At 50.3% G+C, this 19707-nt stretch overlaps 1 protein-coding gene across 1 annotated transcript in view; it reads left to right on the top strand.

Moving 5' to 3' along the window:
• The first annotated feature begins 631 nt into the window (after positions 1-631).
• The window catches only part of LOC123933857 (myosin-16), a 58934-nt gene continuing 39858 nt past the window's right edge, over positions 632-19707 (top strand). The window contains exons 1-15 of the mRNA XM_045993531.1: positions 632-841; positions 4157-4300; positions 5784-5940; positions 6535-6562; positions 6892-6988; positions 7704-7796; positions 8838-8901; positions 9187-9285; positions 10962-11065; positions 11848-11986; positions 12350-12618; positions 14602-14772; positions 16219-16398; positions 17991-18117; positions 19089-19147. Of these exons, the coding sequence (XP_045849487.1) occupies positions 632-841; positions 4157-4300; positions 5784-5940; positions 6535-6562; positions 6892-6988; positions 7704-7796; positions 8838-8901; positions 9187-9285; positions 10962-11065; positions 11848-11986; positions 12350-12618; positions 14602-14772; positions 16219-16398; positions 17991-18117; positions 19089-19147 (1941 nt within the window). The remainder of the gene's footprint in view (positions 842-4156; positions 4301-5783; positions 5941-6534; positions 6563-6891; positions 6989-7703; positions 7797-8837; positions 8902-9186; positions 9286-10961; positions 11066-11847; positions 11987-12349; positions 12619-14601; positions 14773-16218; positions 16399-17990; positions 18118-19088; positions 19148-19707) is intronic.

Here is a 19707-nt window from a genome sequence, read left to right as displayed (position 1 = left end):
AAGTATACTTCTTTGTAAGTAGATTTAAATAACAGCTAACTCGGGATCTAATAAGACCATGATTTCAAAGTTCGGATGAGGGTAAGTAATATTTTAAGATGTCTCCAACCAGGCTTAAATGAAAGATTAGCTGTGCTTTCTGCTGGGGACAAACCCAACAGGAACTGTGTTACTGGGGTCCTACTTTGCCTTGTGGCCTCTGTTCATACCTTAAGGGAAAGCAAAAACCAAGTAGTAATTGTTTTCTTGTACCAATTTCATGGTTAAAATCCTTGCTTTAGCCTCCCCAGGCTCTCGTCTTCTCCTCCGTAAAATGAGTTTCCTGATCCCTTCCTCACAGCCTTAGTGTGAGAGGCATATGAAAGGACAGGTGGCAACAGTATTTTGCAGTTGGTGGGGGGATATAACAACACTGAGGTGCTATTAACTAATTTCTAATTCTTGATTATTAAGACCTAATGCCATAAGACATCCAAAGTGACCTGAGAGAAGCAACCCCATCTCTCTTGGGGCATTTGTTGCAGCCTACCCATCAGTCTTGGCAAAATGTCCTTGTTCTTCCCTATAGCACCCAGGGAAGACCTGGTTCCCTCCCTTGGTTCCCTCCTGCTCCTCCATCAGCCAAGCCGCGATGCCTGGTGGATACAAAGGTGAATGTGGGGACGATGTGGACCCGATGCCCTTCCTGGCACCTCCAGAAAAGGAGAGGATCGAAGCCATGAACAAGCCCTATGACATCAAGAAGTCCTGCTGGGTCAAAGACGAGAAAGAGGGCTTCGTTGCTGGGGAGATCCAGTCTGAACAGGGCGACCAGGTCACTGTGAAGACAGTCAACAACCAGGTGAGTGGGGAATAATCTCCAGGAAGAAACTGAGCTTAGGGAGTGGCAGACACCCAGGCTCTGCTGTCCATGCTCAAGAGGCAGGATGGTAAGAGGGCAGATGCCTCTGAATCCTGTGTGCTGACTTGACTACACTTGAACTATGGCCCTGGGCAAGACACCTGCCCTCCTTGAGCTTTGACTCTCTCCCAGTAGAGAATCCAACATGGTAGGACACACGCAAGTACATCGTATGCTCTGAAATAGCATGCACGTGCACAAGATTGTGTGAGAGTTACTTTCATGGGGCACGGCAGTAAGCCTCGCAGACGTCGCACTGTGTGCTCACAGCGGCATGAGGAACGTGAGGCAGGGCCCAGAACACCCTGGCTGACTCAGGGAGCTCTCCACCTGCGTGCCCACAGAGGGAGGCTCGGAGTCCCTTGCCGCATGGCGGCAGTGCTGGAGCTGGCTTGTCCTGGCTTGTGAGCACCCAACACCCAACGCTAAACAACCAGCACTTTGCAGCCGAGTATTAAACTTTTGGCAGCTTGATGTCTTGACAAATGGTATAAATCAGGGATTCCCCGCCCCAGCCCATATAGCTGGTTTACCAGCATGCCTCTCTCTCTACTGGTCTCCACTGGTTTCTGACTGTGGGGAGGACTTGAGAGAGTGGATAGAAAGTTTGGTTGGTTAAACCGCTGCCCTACGGCAGACTCCTGGTGAGGCACTGGATGTTTTGTTTAATCCTTTCAATGATCTTCTGTAGTGGGATTTTAGGTGTTAATATTTTGTAAAGGATGAAGGAGGCCCTACGTAACTTGCCCATGGTCACAAAGACAGGAAACGCCGAGCTCAGATTCAAACCTAGCTGTATTGGGCGCAAACACCCACGTGCCCCCAAGTCACAACACCATTTCCCCGTGGTGGGCCGAGCAGCAGGAGTGTGAGTTGGCCCTCAGTCTGTGTCAGGAAGACAAGAGGCCAGAGACCTGCGATCAGAACCTGCAGCTGCTGAGCTGAGATCTGTGCTTTGCTTCACTTTGAGGGGAGCAGCAGCAGGGAGATGAGGCTATCCCCGGGTTCTAGGGGACTGGAATATGAAAGTCAAGCTGACTTCTCTGGAGAACCGACTTTTCAGAAGGGCAGAGCACTGCGGTGTTGTGAGGAGTAATGTACGAGAGCTTGGATCCCCAGGGGCCCTGGTTGGGATACACATTAAGGACAGTGCATAACTTCTGTGAGCACGGCAGGTCTGGGACAAAGACTGACTCACCTGACCTCTAAGAGAAAGGTAAAGGCCCCTGTCCTCTGCCTCCACTGAGAGAGAGAGAGAGGGAGGGAGAGAGAGAAGTGTTTGCCTGAAGGCGAGGCGCAGAGATCTGGGAACTCCCAGAAATGGACTCGGAATAAAAACCAGCTCTTGATTTACCATGGGTGTGGTGACCATTAGTGGTAGATTTTCCAGAACTGTCAAGGTTTCAAGTTATCTGCCTAGTGGACTCATAAATTATTAAAAGTCCCAGAAATCCCAGTGCGTGTTCAAGCCTCACATCTCGGGCTATAGGCAGCTTGTCAAAGATGTTTATTTTCTGGATCACATGGCTTGAGCTTTGGTCCCAGATGCAGGAACTTAAGAGCTGGTGCTAGTTTTCATTTACACATGAAGAAATTGGGGCGCAGAGGGAGGGTGGGGTTTGCCTGTCGTGCTCAGGCACTCCAGGATCCTAACCCTGTACTACTACTTTCACCCTGACACATTTACTGCTCAGGATTCTTTGTAGCATTATTATTATTATTATTATTATTTTGGTCTTGTTTGCTCACTTGCTTTCAATTTTATTCTTTTTTAAAAATTTATTTTTCAAATCTTTTTTTTTTAAAGATTTTATTTTTATTTTTTTGACAGACAGAGATCACAAGTAGGCAGAGAGGCAGGCAGAGAGAGGGGGAAGCAGGCTCCCTGCTGAGCAGAGAGCCCAATGCGATGCGGGGCTCAATCCCAGGACCCTGAGATCATGACCTGAGCTGAAGGCAGAGGCTTAACCCACTGAGCCACCCAGGCGCCCCTCAATTTTATTCTTTAAGGTGGCTTGGGGGGAGCAGGGAAATGTCTTTTTTTTAAAGATTTTATTTACTTTATTTTATTATTATTGTTATATATTACAATATTATATATATAGTATTATTATTATACTGACATAACTACTCAGGCAACCCCTTATTTATTTTAGAGATAGAGCAAGAGCAGAGGGAGGAACAGAGGGAGATGGACAAGTAGACTCCATACTGAGCATGGAACCCAATGAGAGACTTGATCCCACAAGCCCAAGATCATGACCCGGGCTGAAATCAAGAGTCGGAAGCTCAGGGGCACCTGGGTGGTTCAGTTGGTTAAACGTGTGACTTTGGAGGCACCTGTGTGGCTCAGTGGGTTAAAGCCTCTGCCTTCGGCTCAGGTCATGATCCCAGAGTCCTGGGATCGAGCCCCACATCAGGCTCTCTGCTCAGCGGGGAGCTTGCTTCTCCCTCTCTCTCTCTCTGCCTACCTCTCTGCCTACTTGTGATCTCTGTCTGTCAAATAAATAAATAAAATCTTTAAAAAAAATAAAAATAAAAATAAAAACGTGTGACTTTGGCTCAGGTCATGATCTCAGGGTCTTGGGATCGAGCCCCATGTCAGGCTTGGCACCAACTGGGGAGTCTGCTTCTCCTTCTCCCTCTGCCCCTTTTCCCACTCATGTTCTCCTCTCTCAAATAAATAAATAAAATCTTTTAAAAAAAGAAAAAAAAGGTCAGACTCTCAACCAACTGAGCCATCCAGGCGCCCCCTCCTTTTTTTTTCAATGAAGAAGTTCACACTGTTTAGAAACCACTGCCAATTCTCAAGGCAGAGAGCCAAGAGTCACATCTCTGCAAAGTGTCCCTGGGATTGAAAAGCAAGTTCTGCTCAGCTGTCAGCACGGACATGGCAGGAAGAGAAGCAGGGTCCAGAGATCCTCTGAAGGTAGGGATGGAACTTAATAGCTTATAAGGTATTTTACATGATCCCGCTTAAGTTAATAATAGTTCTTGCCGCAACCAGCCAAGGAAGCTCCTGTCATCCCTCTTTCAGAGGAAGGGCAACCTGGACTTGGGTGGCCTTGGAGGTCTCGCATCAGCCCAAGCCTCACAGTGGGACATGGCTGGACCAGGAGTCGGGCCCACTGGTCACCTGACTCCAGCTCATTCCAAGATACCAGAGAGTCTGTGGTACCTTGTGCCAGAGGCTGACATGGCTGCTGACCGTACTGTTCCCTTATTCCTGTTGTGCCTTGACACTCCCCCACCCAGACTCTCACTGTGAAGAAGGATGATGTCCAGCAGATGAACCCACCCAAATTCTACCAAGCCAGTGACATGGCAGACATGACTTTCTTGAATGAGGCCAGCGTCCTGAACAACCTGCGCCAACGCTACACCAACATGAGGATCTATGTGAGTTCTCCAGGGCTGGCGGTGGGGACGAGGGGTGGCTGCTGACCTTCTGCGCCCCTCCTGATGGGAAGGGCACAGCTGCTACTCTACCTTCCCAGCAACCGTCACACGGTATGGCTCAGACAAGGGCAAAGGGACCATGTTTCTGATGCATTAGAACTTCCACTCCAAGCCTTCAATGTCTCAGTGATGGTGCCATCTCCACGGGCAGCTGGTATACCTTTTGCTGAGGTTGCCATCCAGGAGTCTTCCTCCCCACTACACCACTGCAGACTCTCCCATCAAGACATCATTTTCCCTCTGGTGACATCATATGGCCTTGTTAGATGTCACCCCCTGTCTGTCCGTCCATCCAACCAACCATCCATCCATCTGCTGTCTGCCTCACCCCCACCCTCAGACAGGACTGGCGGGAAAGAGTGACTCAGTGGCAGGGGTCCCAGGGCGATACACTGTGTGTCCTACTCTCAACTCCTTAAGTGAGCTCTATCTCATCTTTGTTTCTCTTTCTTTGGGTCACTTTCTGTTTAATAAGATTCCTCATAAAAACTTAATATGTATATGGCAGCTATGCTAAGAAGAAGCTGGCGTCAGGCAGGGAGGCATTTATTCCCATTTGGGTCAAGGCGGAAGGTTTTAAAGTCTAACTGAAAAGAGGCACAGTGTCGGGGCTGGGCTATCAGGTGGGTGTGAGGGTCCGGCAAGGAGACAGTTTGGAACTCATGGATGGGGACCCATGGACGTGGCTGTTTTCTGCCCTCTCTTTTTCTCCCCTTTCTTCTACTACTTCATTGGTTTTTCTGATTTTCTTTTCTTTTTACTGGGACAATTTCCTTACAAAATTGCCTTGTGATGAAAAGAGAAGATGATGCCTCTTCTTAAGAGTAGTTCAAACCAAGCTGTCCACTAGGGGTGGGGTGGGGGGGTGAAATGTGTCCACCAAGGGAGGGCTTTGCAGCTGTTAAAACACCCCAGAAGTCTCTCTGTGAATTCTCATGGAAATCTCCCAGATAGATTAAACGGGAAAAGCAAGATATAGAACAGTATTATAGAAAGCTATCTTTTGCTTTAAAAACAAGAAGTCAGGTGGGTAAGAACGCATCCCTGGATTTCTTTGTATATGCATCAAAAACCATGGAAGGGGGTGTTAGAAATTAACACGGTGCTTCCCCAGAGGGAGGAGGAGTTGGACACCGAGCAGCTGGGGAGACCTTTCCTGCATATTTGCCCTTGCAGTGACTGTGTTATCTACGCAAATAATTAAACCAGAAGAAAATGAAACAAATATATGAAAGCTAAGGATTGTTTTGCTCGCTGACTAGATGCTCCAATACAGATTTTGCCTCCAGGAGGGGATGCTACTGAACCTCTCCAGGTTGGCAGCGCGCTCCCCACCCAGGCTGCTCTAGGACAGGATAGGGCTTGGAGGGAAGAGGACATCAGGAGGAAAGGCCAGCTAACAGTCTTCCTCACCTCCCACCAGACCTACTCGGGCTTGTTCTGTGTGACAGTCAACCCCTACAAGTGGCTGCCCATCTACGGAGCCCGCGTGGCAAACATGTACAAAGGCAAAAAGCGCACAGAGATGCCACCCCACCTCTTCTCCATCTCTGACAACGCCTACCACGACATGCTCATGAGTGAGTACAGCAGGGCCTGCTAGGGCTCTCAGGGTGGGCAACAAAAACTCTTTTTGCCATTGGCTCCAAGCATTTTAGAATCATGGGCTGCCCAGTCCAAACCCTGACTCCACGCTACCCATTGAAGTTCTTTGCTACGTGCTGAGAAGTGGCAAGATGTGATGTTAAACTGGGTACCAGGGCCCAGTAAGGGCGCAGGGCACTTGCTAAGTACCAGCCCTACCTCACACCGCATCCCTTCTAAGCTTTACAGAAACATGGGATGCCAGGTTAAGTAACTTGCCCAGGATTCAAGTCAATACTTAACCATTCCCTGTATGATCTCTGCAATGTGGCATGGTGGCCCATGAAGTGATTTTTATGTTGCTTATGACTGGGTAGTTAAATAGAATAGGGTTGTAAATTGCAGTGGTAGGCATGTGGCCATGGACCCCACCAGACACGGGCGTCTGGGCCTCTGGTGGTCGCTGCACCCCACCTCCCAGCTGAGTGGGATGCAGGGAGATGCGGACCGATTGGCCAGGGCGATGTCAAATGTCTAGTTTCTAAGTGTTTCCTAATTACATCTTCCTGTTGCTGTCTTCTTCCCTGCAGATCGTGAAAATCAGTCGATGCTAATCACGTAAGTGTCCCTTCTGTCTCTCAGTCTACATACATATAATTAGGTTTGTGTCTTACACATGTAATTAAGCCTTCTTAGAATTAATTGGTGGGACTTTGTATGGAAATCTGCAGGTTGTGAGTGGGCTTAGCAGGACATCAAGGCTGCACCTGTGAAACTGGGCGGGGGGGGGCCTCTGTGTCCCCCACCCCCACCCCCAAACCGTCTGTCCCTATCCCGGCTGAGGGTGAATCATGGTGACACTCAGCCTGCAACTTATACTGCTTTGCTTCTCTGTGGCCAATCCCCTCTTTGTGCTTCACTTGCCTGCTTCGATTTTCCACTTGCAGTGGAGAATCTGGTGCTGGCAAGACTGAGAACACGAAGAAGGTCATTCAATACTTTGCAAACGTCGGAGGAACTGGCAAACAGTCCTCGGGTGGAAAGGTAGGACCAACGGGCACCCTCAGAGTCTGTCATGCCAGCCCACCCTGTTTTCAGGCACACACAGATGGGCACGCACGGGGCGGGGGGCACACACAGCAGAGCCCATGTGACCCTCACAGCTGTCCTGTGGGTTTGGGCCTTTTAACAGAGGAGTAGACAGGCTTGGAGAGAAGGGTGAACCACAGAGGGAGAAGGAGGCCACAGACCTGGGTCTCCTCCTACAGGATCTATTCTACTGTCCCAGGTCACGTCCGTCCCCAGAAGGGCAGGTGGCAGAGACACTGGTGCCTGGCAGGGGAGAACGGGGAACAGCAGCTCCCCCTCAGCTGCTGCTGCAGACCCTGGTGGCCTGGGGGCCCAAGGAGCAACAGCTGGGCCAGTGGCATCTATAAAAGCCCACAAAGCAAAGGAGAGTTTGTAAGGAAGACCAGGGATGCCCTGGGAAGGGTTTTCAGGCTCCCTCGGGAGTCTCTCCTGCAATCACAAAGTACAGAACAGCTAAGAAGCAAGGCCTGTCATCTGCCAGGTGCCCCTCCCATGTCAGGGCCGCAGGGAATGGTCATCAGGTGGTGGCCCTCTTCCCGGGTTCCTTCCTGCCCCGATTTCCAGGCCTCCCAAGGCCCTTCCCCTCCTGGCTCCTGGCTCCAAAGCCACAGTGCTGTGAAAGCCCTGACTCTCCAGGCAGCACCCAACCTTGCGTTTCTCTCTGGGTCAGGGGTCCCTGGAGGATCAAATCATCCAGGCAAACCCTGTGCTGGAGGCTTTCGGGAATGCCAAGACCATCAGGAACAACAACTCCTCTCGCTTTGTAAGTGTGAGCAGCGGCAACGGTGGCCCCTTGAGGGGAGGGGGGATAGGTGTCACCCCATTCCAGGTAAGGAAATTGGGGTTGATTTAAACATGCAAATAGAATGAAGAGAGTCATTGCATCTCCTTCCCAGAGATTTTTAACGTCTTTATCTGTCAGGGTCTATATCAAACACAATCACATCAGTATTTAAATCCAGTGATGTTTCAAGCAGAGACTTGGTGATGGAGAAAGCAGTGACGGTGATGGAAGGGCTGAGAAGTCAGACAGGGGAGCCAGAGATGCACATCGGCTGAAAGCTGTAGACACCTCCCCTCATTCCTCCCCTCCAAACACCACTGTTGGCCCGTTGGAGGGATGCAGGAAACGTGCTGTCCCCAGGGCCCTGGTGGATTCTGGAGCCAGCTCAGTCCTCTTGTGGGAGCTCTACCTTCCACTACCTGAGGTGCTGTCCAGGGAGGAGAAATGCCTGGGCTTCCCTCCTGATTCCCAGTCTCCTGCTTGGGCCCATCATCGCCTGAGCCAGTGGGTTGGCAGGGAGCCTAGGTAAACAGAGCTGGGCAGGGAGGAAGGGAAGGCAGGTGAGAAATAGAGGTGAGGGGCAGATGGGGAGGAGCAGTAGGGATGGAGACACAGAGACACCGATTTCCAGGAGAATTTCCCGGTGGTTCTACCAAAGTTCAGGGAGAGGGATGCAGTGTGTCAGTAAGGAGACTCCGTAATGTGCTTCCTATACCTGCTGGCCAAATTCCCCCCATGCCTGCCTCTAAGCATGCTTCCCAGAGGTCCCAGCCCCTCCTGCCAGTGCTCCTCTCCCCACAAATGCCCAGTGGGGTTACCCCACAGACCCTAAATTTTGCTCCAAGCCCCATGCATCTTCTCTGCCCCTCTGTGTGGGAAATCCACAGCTCCACAAACAGTGAAGTCTGGCCCAGTTATGTTCCCAATAGGACCCTTGGAATTCAGGGGAGCTGCAATGAGGGACTCTGTGGGTCTAGAACTACCTGTATCCTCCCTCATAGCCCTCTCCTCCCTGCTCAGGGCAAGTTCATCCGAATCCACTTTGGAACGACAGGCAAACTGGCCGGAGCAGACATTGAGAGCTGTGAGTCTGGCCCCCTTTGGGGGTTCTTCTGGGATGGGACCAGCTACACAGTGTGTGGGGCCCAGTGCTGTCTCATGCCTGGGGGGCTGACCCTGCTCCCAGGCTCTTGGGCTCCCCTCCATGGACAATCAGGCCCCCAGCAGCCATGCTCGGGGCAGAGGGAACAGCCCCTGGACTGGCTATTGCGTGGGGCTGTGTGGAGAGGGGAGCCCGTTGGCTGTGGCACCCTGCACTCCAGAGAGAATGGGACTGTATTTATGGACATGTTTGCACCTTCCTTTCCAGATCTCTTAGAGAAATCTCGTGTCATCTCACAGCAAGCCGCTGAGAGGGGCTACCATATTTTCTACCAGATTCTCTCTAACAAGAAACCTGAACTTATTGGTAAAGATCTTTATGTCTATCTGCCTGCCCTTAACTTGCCTTTCCTCTTTTTTCAGTAACAAAACAGCTCCTGAGGACAGAGGGTCCAGTAACAACCCCCCCCCCCCCCCGCTTCCGTGGTTCTGCAGGAATCCCTTTGAGTTACATGTATAGGTTACACAAAACTTTCTCAAAGTTCTACTCACATCCCATCTTCACAATGGCCTCATGAGACCAAACACCACTGCTGGCCCATACCACAGATGGGATTTTGGAATGCCTGCAACTCATGGCTGAGACACAGATCTGCAGTATGGGTCTTGGACCTGCTGCCTCTGGGCCCAGTGCTCAGACAGGAGCAGAGAGGTCAGCCCAGGACCATCTCATGTGTGATAACAAGAGGCTCCCCTCTGGGTGGACACAGCCCACACTGAGTGCATAATCTGATGAGCAAAGTATACTCATTCACCTAGATGCTCTTGTGCAGCCATCAACCTGCTCAACTAGTCATGGCAGACCTGCTGAGGGTAAAAAGTGAGGGGAGAGATCAGTCTTCCGCATACACACCTCTTAACCCTACCAGAGACTAGGTACCATTCCCCACTCACAACTGGGCTTTATCTGTGTCAGACACACTGTCCTTTTTAATTAATGGATAGCATTTTGAAATTGGAAGACTTCACATTAAAACACACACACACACACACACACACACACACACACACAAACCACCATTATCTTCTTGGTTTCTCTGGAGTAGCAAAAGATCTGGTACTGGGGCGCCTGGGTGGCTCAGTGGGTTAAAGCCTCTGCCTTCGGCTCAGGTCATGATCTCAGGGTCCTGGGATCGAGCCCCACATCGGGCTCTCTGCTCAGCAGGGAGCCTGCTTCCCTTCCATTCTCTCTCTGCCTGCCTCTCTGCCTACTTGTGATCTCTGTCTGTTAAATAAATAAATAAAATCTTAAAAAAAAAAAAAAAGATCTGGTACCCATGGGCCTGCCGTTGCACAAGGTGCTAATCAAGGCAGTTGAGTGCTGGTGGGCCCTTCGGATGGAGGGCAAGCTCTCTTGTCTACCACCCTCCCCACCAGGCCCTATTGCCTCCCCGACCCTAGAGCAGGGTGACAGCCAATATTTATCTTCCTTCTCCGGCTCTAGTTTTTCCCAACAGTAGAGATGAAGGCACATGAAAGTATTTCTTGCACCCACGTTTCTTCCAAAAGTGGAAAAACAAAGATAGACCAAGAGGGGCACACATATGAAGAAAAATAGAAGTGAGTATATTTCTTTATAAAAGCAACAGTATCCGTGCGTACCATGTACAAGTGATTGTTACTGCCCACTGCAGACACTGTGTTACCTTCTGCCTTAGAGGGTAAACTGCTATTTATTGGACAGAGGAAAGAGAAAGATAGGAATTAATTTATTCCAAAAATATCTACGGGGGGCCCAATAGGCACCAAGTACTGGGCCAAGTAGTGAAGGACACAACCAAGTGACTGAGACCCTCCTTTCACCCTAAAGCTCATCCTGTGTCCTATTCAAGTCCCCCCGTGACCCAGAGAGACCCTGTTTTATCCAGCTCTGTAACCCCATGATACCCACTGTCATGCTGGGCACAGGGATCCGGCTTAAAATGGAAAGAGAAGAAAACCACACATCACTCAGCTGCTAACCTGCTTTCCTGCTCTTGGCAGAGAGTTTGCTGCTGGTCCCCAACCCTAAGGAGTACCACTGGGTGAGCCAGGGCGTCACGGTGGTGGAGAATATGGACGACGGGGAGGAGCTGCAGATCACAGATGTGAGTGGACCCTCCGGGCGGGCATGTGGCAGGGAGAGTCAAGACAGAGACTATGGGGGCCCTGCACGCACTGCCACCTGGGGTGGGGACCCAAACGGGGTGGGGACCACTCCCAGCAGCCAGGCAATAGCCCACATTCTCCCCTGGAGATCTCTGGGGCTGCAGCTGGCACCTCTCTCACCTGGCATAGCAAGCAGAACCGAACTAGAATTCCAAGGAACCGAACGGGCCACGTACTCCAGCCTGGCTAGGAACGACCCTCCCGCCTCTGCAGTTCCTACTGTACCCCCTCTCTCCTCATATGACACTGAGCACCTGTAACTTCTGTTGGGGTCTGACATTAGCATCAATTTCTGATGCGCCTTTGCCTTTCCCTCTCCCGGTACCTACCGTGAAGCCTTAGCAGTAATAATGACGGTGATGATAATGTGATTTCCCGTTTGTCATTATCTCTCAAGTGCTATGTATTAAGCATTGGACTAAACGTTGAAACATCATTCTGGTTTATCCTTATGACCACCTATGACCCCCCTTTTGCTGATGACTAAACAGAGACCAGGGAGAGTAAAGAAATACAATGACTACACTGCTGAGCATCTGGTCTGGGCTCCTTGGAGGAAAACTGACCTGCCTCCAGGCCAGGGTGTGTTTGACCTCCAGAGCACACGCCATACCACCGTGGTCACCATGGCCCACCGGTGCCACTCCCACAGCTGCAGGGCCATGGCCTCTATTCTGTGGGGTAAGAAGCCAAGAGTGTCCTGACTTTCTCTTCCCTATAGGTCGCCTTTGATGTGCTGGGCTTCAGCCCAGAGGAGAAGATTGGCGTTTATAAGCTGACGGGGGGCATCATGCATTTTGGGAACATGAAGTTCAAGCAGAAGCCCAGAGAAGAGCAAGCTGAAGTGGACACCACGGAGGGTAGGTGTCTGGCTGTGACTCTTCAAGGAGGAGGGGGCCAGTGGCAGGGGTTCAGGACTCTCTGAGGCTTTGTGCACATTTCAGAGATGTGCTGTAATCAACAATATTTCTTGGACATCCAGACATTGATAATCTCAATGTGACAGAGAGTCAGAGTAACGATTTTGGTTTCCATGCTCTGCTTTGCCATTTGACCTTGAGTGAGTATGAAAAACCCTCTCAGATGTCTCTTCTCTCATGGGCAACATAGAGTCTCTGCTTCCCTCTCCTTCCTCCCTTCCCTAACCATGATAGATGGTGCTGGGTTTCTCCGGGTCAGGATGTCATGTTTCTCATTCACCTGCTTTTTCTGTCCCTACTCAGTGGCTGACAAAGTCTCCCATCTCATGGGTCTCAATTCTGGGGAGCTCCAGAAGGGCATCACCAGGCCCCGGGTCAAAGTAGGCAATGAGTTTGTGCAAAAGGGCCAGAACATGGAACAGTGCAACAACTCCATCGGGGCTCTGGGCAAAGCCGTCTATGACAAGATGTTCAAGTGGCTAGTGGTCAGGATCAACAAGACCTTGGACACCAAGATGCAGAGGCAATTCTTCATCGGGGTGTTGGACATCGCTGGCTTCGAGATCTTTGAGGTGTGCCAGCCCTGGCATTCTGTTTCTGCTTTGGGGGTGACCATTTTCCTTTTAAAAGCTACTTTTCACCAAGTTCTCTTGTTTCTCATCTTGGACCTGGGGCGGGCTGATCTCAGTTGTTTGCTCTTGGGTCTCTGACTTTGGGCATCCAGAAAATTCCATCTTCATTTGTATGGCGCCAAATCATGAAGAATAGGGTAAACAGACTGGACTGAATGGTGACATGCTGGGGCTGGCCTGTACTGGCTCGTGAGAGCTGACCGTTGAGTTTTCAAGAATTTTGCGATCCAGCTGACATCGTGTTGATACATGACATCACGTGGATCCATTTATACAAGGGAAATTGGCCAGCACTTCAAATAAGGTTTTTCTTTCTTTTTCCTTTCCTCTCTTTCCCTCCCTCCCTTCCTTCTTTCTTTCCTTCCTTCCTCTTGTTTTTGAGAGAGAGTAAGCTGATTGGCCAGCACAACACTGGTAGCCTCCCACTTCTTTCCAACACGAGAGAGACTCAGGTCTCCTCACAGACTGGTGTTGTGGGTCGGGAATATTTTACCTCTGTAACTGGAGGCAGCATGATTAGGAGTCAGTAGATCTGGTTCTGGACTCAGGTTGGCCCTCAGCTAGCTGTGTGGCCTTAGGATAGTAGCTACCCCTCTCGGAGCCTTAGTTTTCTCAACTCTAAAATGAACAGATTGGAAGAGATGATCTATATAAAGTCCTTTCCACTCCACTATCCTATTATTTTAAGATTTCTACTGGCCACAGGTGGATTTTTTTTTTTTTTTTTTTAAACAGCTTAGCCCAGAGGCACCTGGGTGCCTCATTTGGTTCAGCATCTGACTCTTGATCTTGGCTCAGGTCTTGATCTCAGGGTCATGAGTTCAGGCCCCAGGGGCTCCATGCTGGGCATGGAGGCCACTTTAAAAAAAAAAAAAGCTTAGCCCAATTTCTTTCAGGCTCTAAAGGGCTAATCTGACTGCCATCTACAATAGAATCCTTTAATTTCAGAGGCGGAAGGAGGTTTAGAGTTTCCAAACTGGGTTCCCTGACGGCCAGCAGGGAATGGACTAGGGGAAAGGAGGATGGTCTGTGTCAACAATAGAGTGCGTGCAATAAACAAACAGGGTTCGAATCCCAGCTTGCCCACTTCTAAGCTGTGTGCCTCTCTTTCTCTACCTGTTAATGGGGACACGACTCCTTCTTGCCTTGTAAGGTTTTGAGCAGGTGCAGCTTAACACAGGGTCTGACACACAAGTGTGCCCTCTGATTACAACGGCACCTCTGCTCTAACCTATTTTTCATGGGGCTTTAGCATGGGATTTCATTAAGAGAAAGCACTCTCTGATTTTTTTTTTTTTAAGCTTGTAAACCCCTCAAACCCTTTCATCCTCTGGATGAGGATAAAGAAACTGCACCCAGAGAGTGAACTGTCCAGAGGCACGCAGGGGGTCAGAAGCGTAATGCCTCTCAAATGATTCTATCCTGGGAAGAAGTGATTCTTTCCACAGTGATTTTCATTAACCACATGAGGGAGGGAGGGAGGGAGGGAAAAGAGGAAAGGAGAAAGAAAGAAAAACCTTATTTGAAGTGTTGGCCAATTTCCCTTGTGTAAATGGATCCACGTGATGTCATGTATCAACACGATGTCAGCTGGATCACATGTTGATACATGTCACACATGTATCAACACGATGTCGGCTGGAATGTTCCCGTGCCCCCTCCCCTGCACTCTCTTCTGCCCCCTCCCCCACAACCCTGTTCTGCAGGTTCTAAGCTGCTCGGGGCCTTTGCAGGGGAGGGTAACTGAGAAGGGCTGATGGAGGACCATCCAGTGGTCAGCATTCGGGCACCTGGAGCAGCACCTGACAACGGTTGGCCCACAGCAAATCTGAGCTCGGCTTGTGCCTCGTCCCTCAGTCCTGGTCCCAGGGAGGCTCTGCCTGGGTCCTGGCTGATGTCCCGCTCTCTGCCCTCCCACCCCAGTTCAACAGCTTCGAGCAACTGTGCATCAACTTCACCAACGAGAAGCTGCAACAGTTCTTTAACCACCACATGTTCGTGCTGGAGCAGGAGGAGTACAAGAGGGAGGGCATCGAATGGGTCTTCATCGACTTTGGCCTTGACCTACAGGCCTGCATTGACCTCCTGGAAAAGGTAACCTGCTGCTCAAGGTGGGGCTTAGAGGCCAGGGCCCTGAGTGTGGGTGGGGGGTAGGGGGGCTCAGAGGGGGACTTCCCTGGTGCCTGAGGGGGGTGGCACTAACAGCACTGCTAACGACCTTGGTTGGTCTGGCCTCTAGCTTTCTTTCTGCAAAATGGGTATGATAGTTTTGCAATGATGACTGTTAGGTGGGCTGTTGGATGCCTCGACTCACTGGCTCATCCTAAGCTACCACACATGTGTGTGTTTGGGGTGGGAGTTGGGGGTGGTGGTGATATATTACACCCATTTCATAGATAGCAACATTGAGGCACAGAGAAGGGAAGTAACTTGTCCCAGGTCACACAACCTGTGAACGGCAGAGTCAGGTTCTAACCCAGGCAGTCTACTGGCCACCCCTATAATCGTACCATAGGAAACATTTTAGCAAAGGGCCTACTTCAAGAATATATATGGTTTGATCAAATGCAGAAAAGGGATAGAAAAAGGACATTAACAGGACAGATAACAAAATCTGAACAGTCCACTCATAGAATTGTATCAATGTTAATTTCCTGTTTTTCATTATTGTTACCACAGTTGCATCAACATTTCCAGAAGTCAGATGAAAGACACGTAGGAATGCTTCACACTCTTTTGCAAGCCTAAAATTATTTCAGAGTAAAAACTTAAAAAATAAAGGAAGCAAAAAACATATGCCGTCTTTGAGGCTCAGCCTAGGGGCCATCATAGGGAAGCTACCGGCCAGGCAGCCAGGGGTCTCCAATGTGAGACCAGCCTTAACCTCCCAGGAAAAGAGTCTCCAAAAACAGGCTGTGTGCACAATCCACCTGTCCCCTAACACCTACAAACACCTCCCTATCCAGCTGTCACAGAACCTGAAATGTCCTCATGTTTGACCTTTGGGGTTAAACATTGCCCTCTTCCAGAAATATTCCTGAGAAATCCAGACCCTCCATAGACTGGGGTGGAGGGACAGCATTTATGAGCTCCCTTGTTCTATGAGAAAAGACCTAGAACCATCTGCAGCCCCTGGTAGCCAGGAATGTCTTTGAGGGCAAGAGCGGATAGAAGAGTGTTAAACACAAAGAGGACAGGTGTCATTGACTTTACCATTTTCCTGAGGGCCAAGCCTGCCTGACACCACTGTTTGGGAGGGGTTAGTATTTGGGGAGCCATGTAGCCCCTTCTGACCTCCATTGTCCCTTCTGTTAGATTCAATGAATTCTAGCCTCTTTCAATCTAGATGACCTTAGCATTCGAAGACCAGACCGTGGAGCTACTGCACCATTACCAGGGCTCCTTGCCCAGAGTTCTGCTTCCTGGCCGGCCACCTGGGTGTCTGGGACACCCCTCCCACCACCCCCACGCCAACACCGGAGTGGCCCCGTTGGTGTCCTGTGGCCTCCTGTAACGCCACCCACTACTCTTCCCTTCTAGCCCATGGGCATCTTCTCCATCTTGGAGGAACAGTGCGTCTTCCCCAAGGCCACCGACGCCACCTTCAAGGCAGCGCTCTATGACAACCACCTGGGCAAGTCCAGCAACTTCCTCAAGCCCAAAGGGGGCAAAGGCAAGGGGCCTGAGGCCCACTTTGAGCTCATCCACTACGCAGGCACTGTGAGTACCCCCTCGGCACCCCCTGTGGCCACCTTCCTGCTGCATTAGGGTCTGGGTCCTGTAGGTCCTTCCTGCCCTGCCCTTTCTGATGCTCCCTGCCTCCAACTAGCACAGTCACCATATAATAGGGGTACTGGCTCGGTGAAATGACCTCTGACTCATACTTCCTCATCACTTCCCTCTCTGAGACTTCCAAAGCAATCAGGGAGCAGCCAGCAGTTGACGCCCTCAGACCCGCCAGGGCTACACCATTGTCTGCAGCCCTTGGTTTGATGGCTGAACTGAGATCTTGGACAGAATTTCTAACACTCGCAAAAAGAGAAAAGAAACACCGCGGCCCACCAATTATCCCCCAACTTTGCGCTCTGACAGCTCGTGGCCACCAAACCAACAAAATGACATCTCAGAGTGGCTTTTTCACTCGTGACAAACTTAGTCCTTGGGGAAGAGGGAATTAAGTGCCTCCAGGACTCGGGTTCTATTTGAATAATTGATAGGCGAGACAAGGTTTGTTCAGCCAGCTTTTAAGAATGAGTTTGGTTTCCTTGGGATTGCAGTATTGCCGTAAATGCCAAGGCTCCTGTTACCACCGGAGTTTGTTGAGGCTCTGCGGGTTTAACTGCAGGGAAACAGCAGCCTTAGGACAGAGCTGTCAGAAAAGCTGCTGTTGGATTGGGCCAGGAGTTGATGATCTCATCAACCATAACAATGCCAATCACTTGCAAAATGAATCGTGCCAATGCCTAGAGCAAACAGCGGGTTGGGAGCCTACCTCACTTCCCACAGTGAAATGACAAGAGCTCTGTATTTGTAGCAATGGAATATTCCAGTTTAATGGGGCCTCTGCACTGCTAAGAAGGCTCTAAAGTAAGCCCAGAGGTGATGAACGTCTATATGCTATATAGGAGAAGGAAACCCCAAAGGTTTTGGCTTCTTATCTGCTTCCTTCAGTTCCCTATGCTCAGTGGAAAAATCTGAAAAGTGCTTCCTCTTTGCCTCCAGCTAGGGCCAAATGGGAAGCAGAAATTAACGGATGTCCAACTACCTGAGCACAGGGAGCCCCCAGTTCTGGATGGATGGAACCCTCCCTTCCACCAGGCAATGTCCAAGGGATGTGTGCCCTTGAGCAAGGAGAAACCAGACACCCTTGTCTGAAGCTCTTCATGTAGGTCAGATCAAGGCCAGTCACTCACAGCAAGGGCTGAGCCTGAAAATCCGCCTGGGTAGCAGAAGAGTCAGAGGTCAGGCAGTCTTGGAGTGTCCAGCAGAACAAGACATGCAAGAGAAGGTCACAGCCTGACAGAAAGTAGCTAGAGTCCTGGTTTGTCAGAAAAGCTCGGAGACAGGGTGGCCTCAACAGGCAAAATGTGAATGCCCAAGAAAGCAGATAATGGGGCCTCCACCTCATACTGTGGTTCAGGGACATCCCAGGACTCCAGAAAATGTCAAGAATGGAAGCCCCCGGAGATGGGGTTGAAGGTTGGTCCTGGGAGCCCAGAGCAGGCTAAGCTGTTGGTAGAGGTTCTGTCTGCAGGAGCTGGAAGGCAGAGGCTAGACCCGAAGGTAACCACTGGCACTTGCCCCCCCTCCAGGTGGGTTACAACATTACAGGATGGCTGGAGAAGAACAAAGACCCCCTGAATGAAACAGTGGTGGGCTTGTTCCAGAAATCATCCCTGGGACTCCTGGCCCTTCTCTTCAAAGAAGAGGAGGCTCCAGGTACAGCTGAGTGCTAATTGTGTCCAGTCTCCCCATGCTGATGTCCTTTAGTGACCAAAATGGAAATAAGGAAACAAAACTCTCTTATTCAACTCTTGCTAAATGGATAAATGAATGACAAGTTGCTTGAGGGAGGCCATGGACGATGGTGCAATGGAGAGATACAGATACATTCTGGGAAATTCCATCAACTGATTTGGTCGCTGGGCCCATATCACCTACAGGTGGAGTGACCCTGCTTTGGAAGGGTTGAGGCCCGAATGCTGTGTCCTTATTTTCTGCTCCCTGTCCTCCTCTGTCTGAGGCAAAGGCCAAGCCCAGCCCTGCCTTCTACCCCTGGAGGTCTTGTGGCCCACAGGGAAATACCCCAGGGGGAGCTTCCCAATATGGCTGCCACTCAGAAGGGCAAGAACTTCAAATTTCCTCGAATTCAGAGATGTTTTCATCATCAACATGCAATTCCTCCAGGTGGTCTATGGGCTTCTCTTCCTTCCCAGGCAATGGGAACAGTTTGTCCCCTTGTGTAGCCTTAAACCACAAGGGAAAACAGACTCTCTAAAGAGCATAATGCCCCTTTTGACAATTAGGCGGTAGTCATCCCGTTCACTCATTCCTTGGTAGATCTCTCTTTCCTGGTGTGAAGGCCCCACCTTACCTAGTCCCAAGGAAAGCCTTTTTTTTTTTTTTTTTTTTTTTTTTTTGAGAGAAAGAGAGAGAGAGAGCGTGTGGGGAGGGGCAGAGGGAGAGAAAGACTCCCCGCTGAGCACGGAGCCTAAGGCAGAGCTCAATCCCAGGACCGTGAGATCATGACCTGAGCTGAAACCAAGAGTCAGACACTTAACCAAATGAGCCACCCAGACACCCCCCCACAAGAAAAGCTTTTTAAACCAGAGAATGCATTTCCTTGACACAGAACACTTAATGTCCTATGCTGTGTTCTGACATGAAACATGCTTGTCTTTCTTCCTCAGCTGGAAGCAAGAAGCAGAAGAGAGGGTCTTCCTTCATGACAGTCTCCAATTTCTACAGGGTGAGTAGGGGCTTCCCTGTAAGCCACTGTGCATCCAATGAGCCCTACCCTCCATCGAACCCTCCCTTCTAATGGTATGGTGGTCCGCCTGCCACCTCACAGCCCAGGACAGGATGATTTCATTTCTATGCCTACGGCTGCCTCTTTCATTCAAGGAGTCTGCTTCCTTCTGATGGGGTCGCAGAACCACAGGACCTCAGGGCAGAAAAGACCCTTAGAGATGGCACAGTCCAACCAAGTCGTTTCAGACTGAAATCCAGAGAGTGGTATCAATGGACATATCGGTGCCTAAGATCTTGAGCCCTAGAGTTGGCTGGCAGACCTTCTGGGCTGATCACAACTTCCACAGATTGGGGGCATGACTGGGGACATGTTCCAAAGTGTAGATGACCAGCACAAAGGAAGAGTTCAGTACTTCCCAAGGATCCGGCTGCCCGAAGGCAGAGCAGGCTACGTCATTAGAGTTATCCAAGCTGAGAAGGAGGGACCGACTAGTCGGAGGTCACAACGGGCAGGGGTTTATCCTCATAGGTACTACGGTTCCTTCTAGTACTGAGACT

This window comes from Meles meles, chromosome 21, assembly GCF_922984935.1.
Source record: "Meles meles chromosome 21, mMelMel3.1 paternal haplotype, whole genome shotgun sequence".
NCBI classification, from domain to species: domain Eukaryota; kingdom Metazoa; phylum Chordata; class Mammalia; order Carnivora; family Mustelidae; genus Meles; species Meles meles.
The sequence above is the reverse complement of the archived record's forward strand: the minus strand, read 5'-3'. Positions and strand labels throughout refer to the sequence as shown.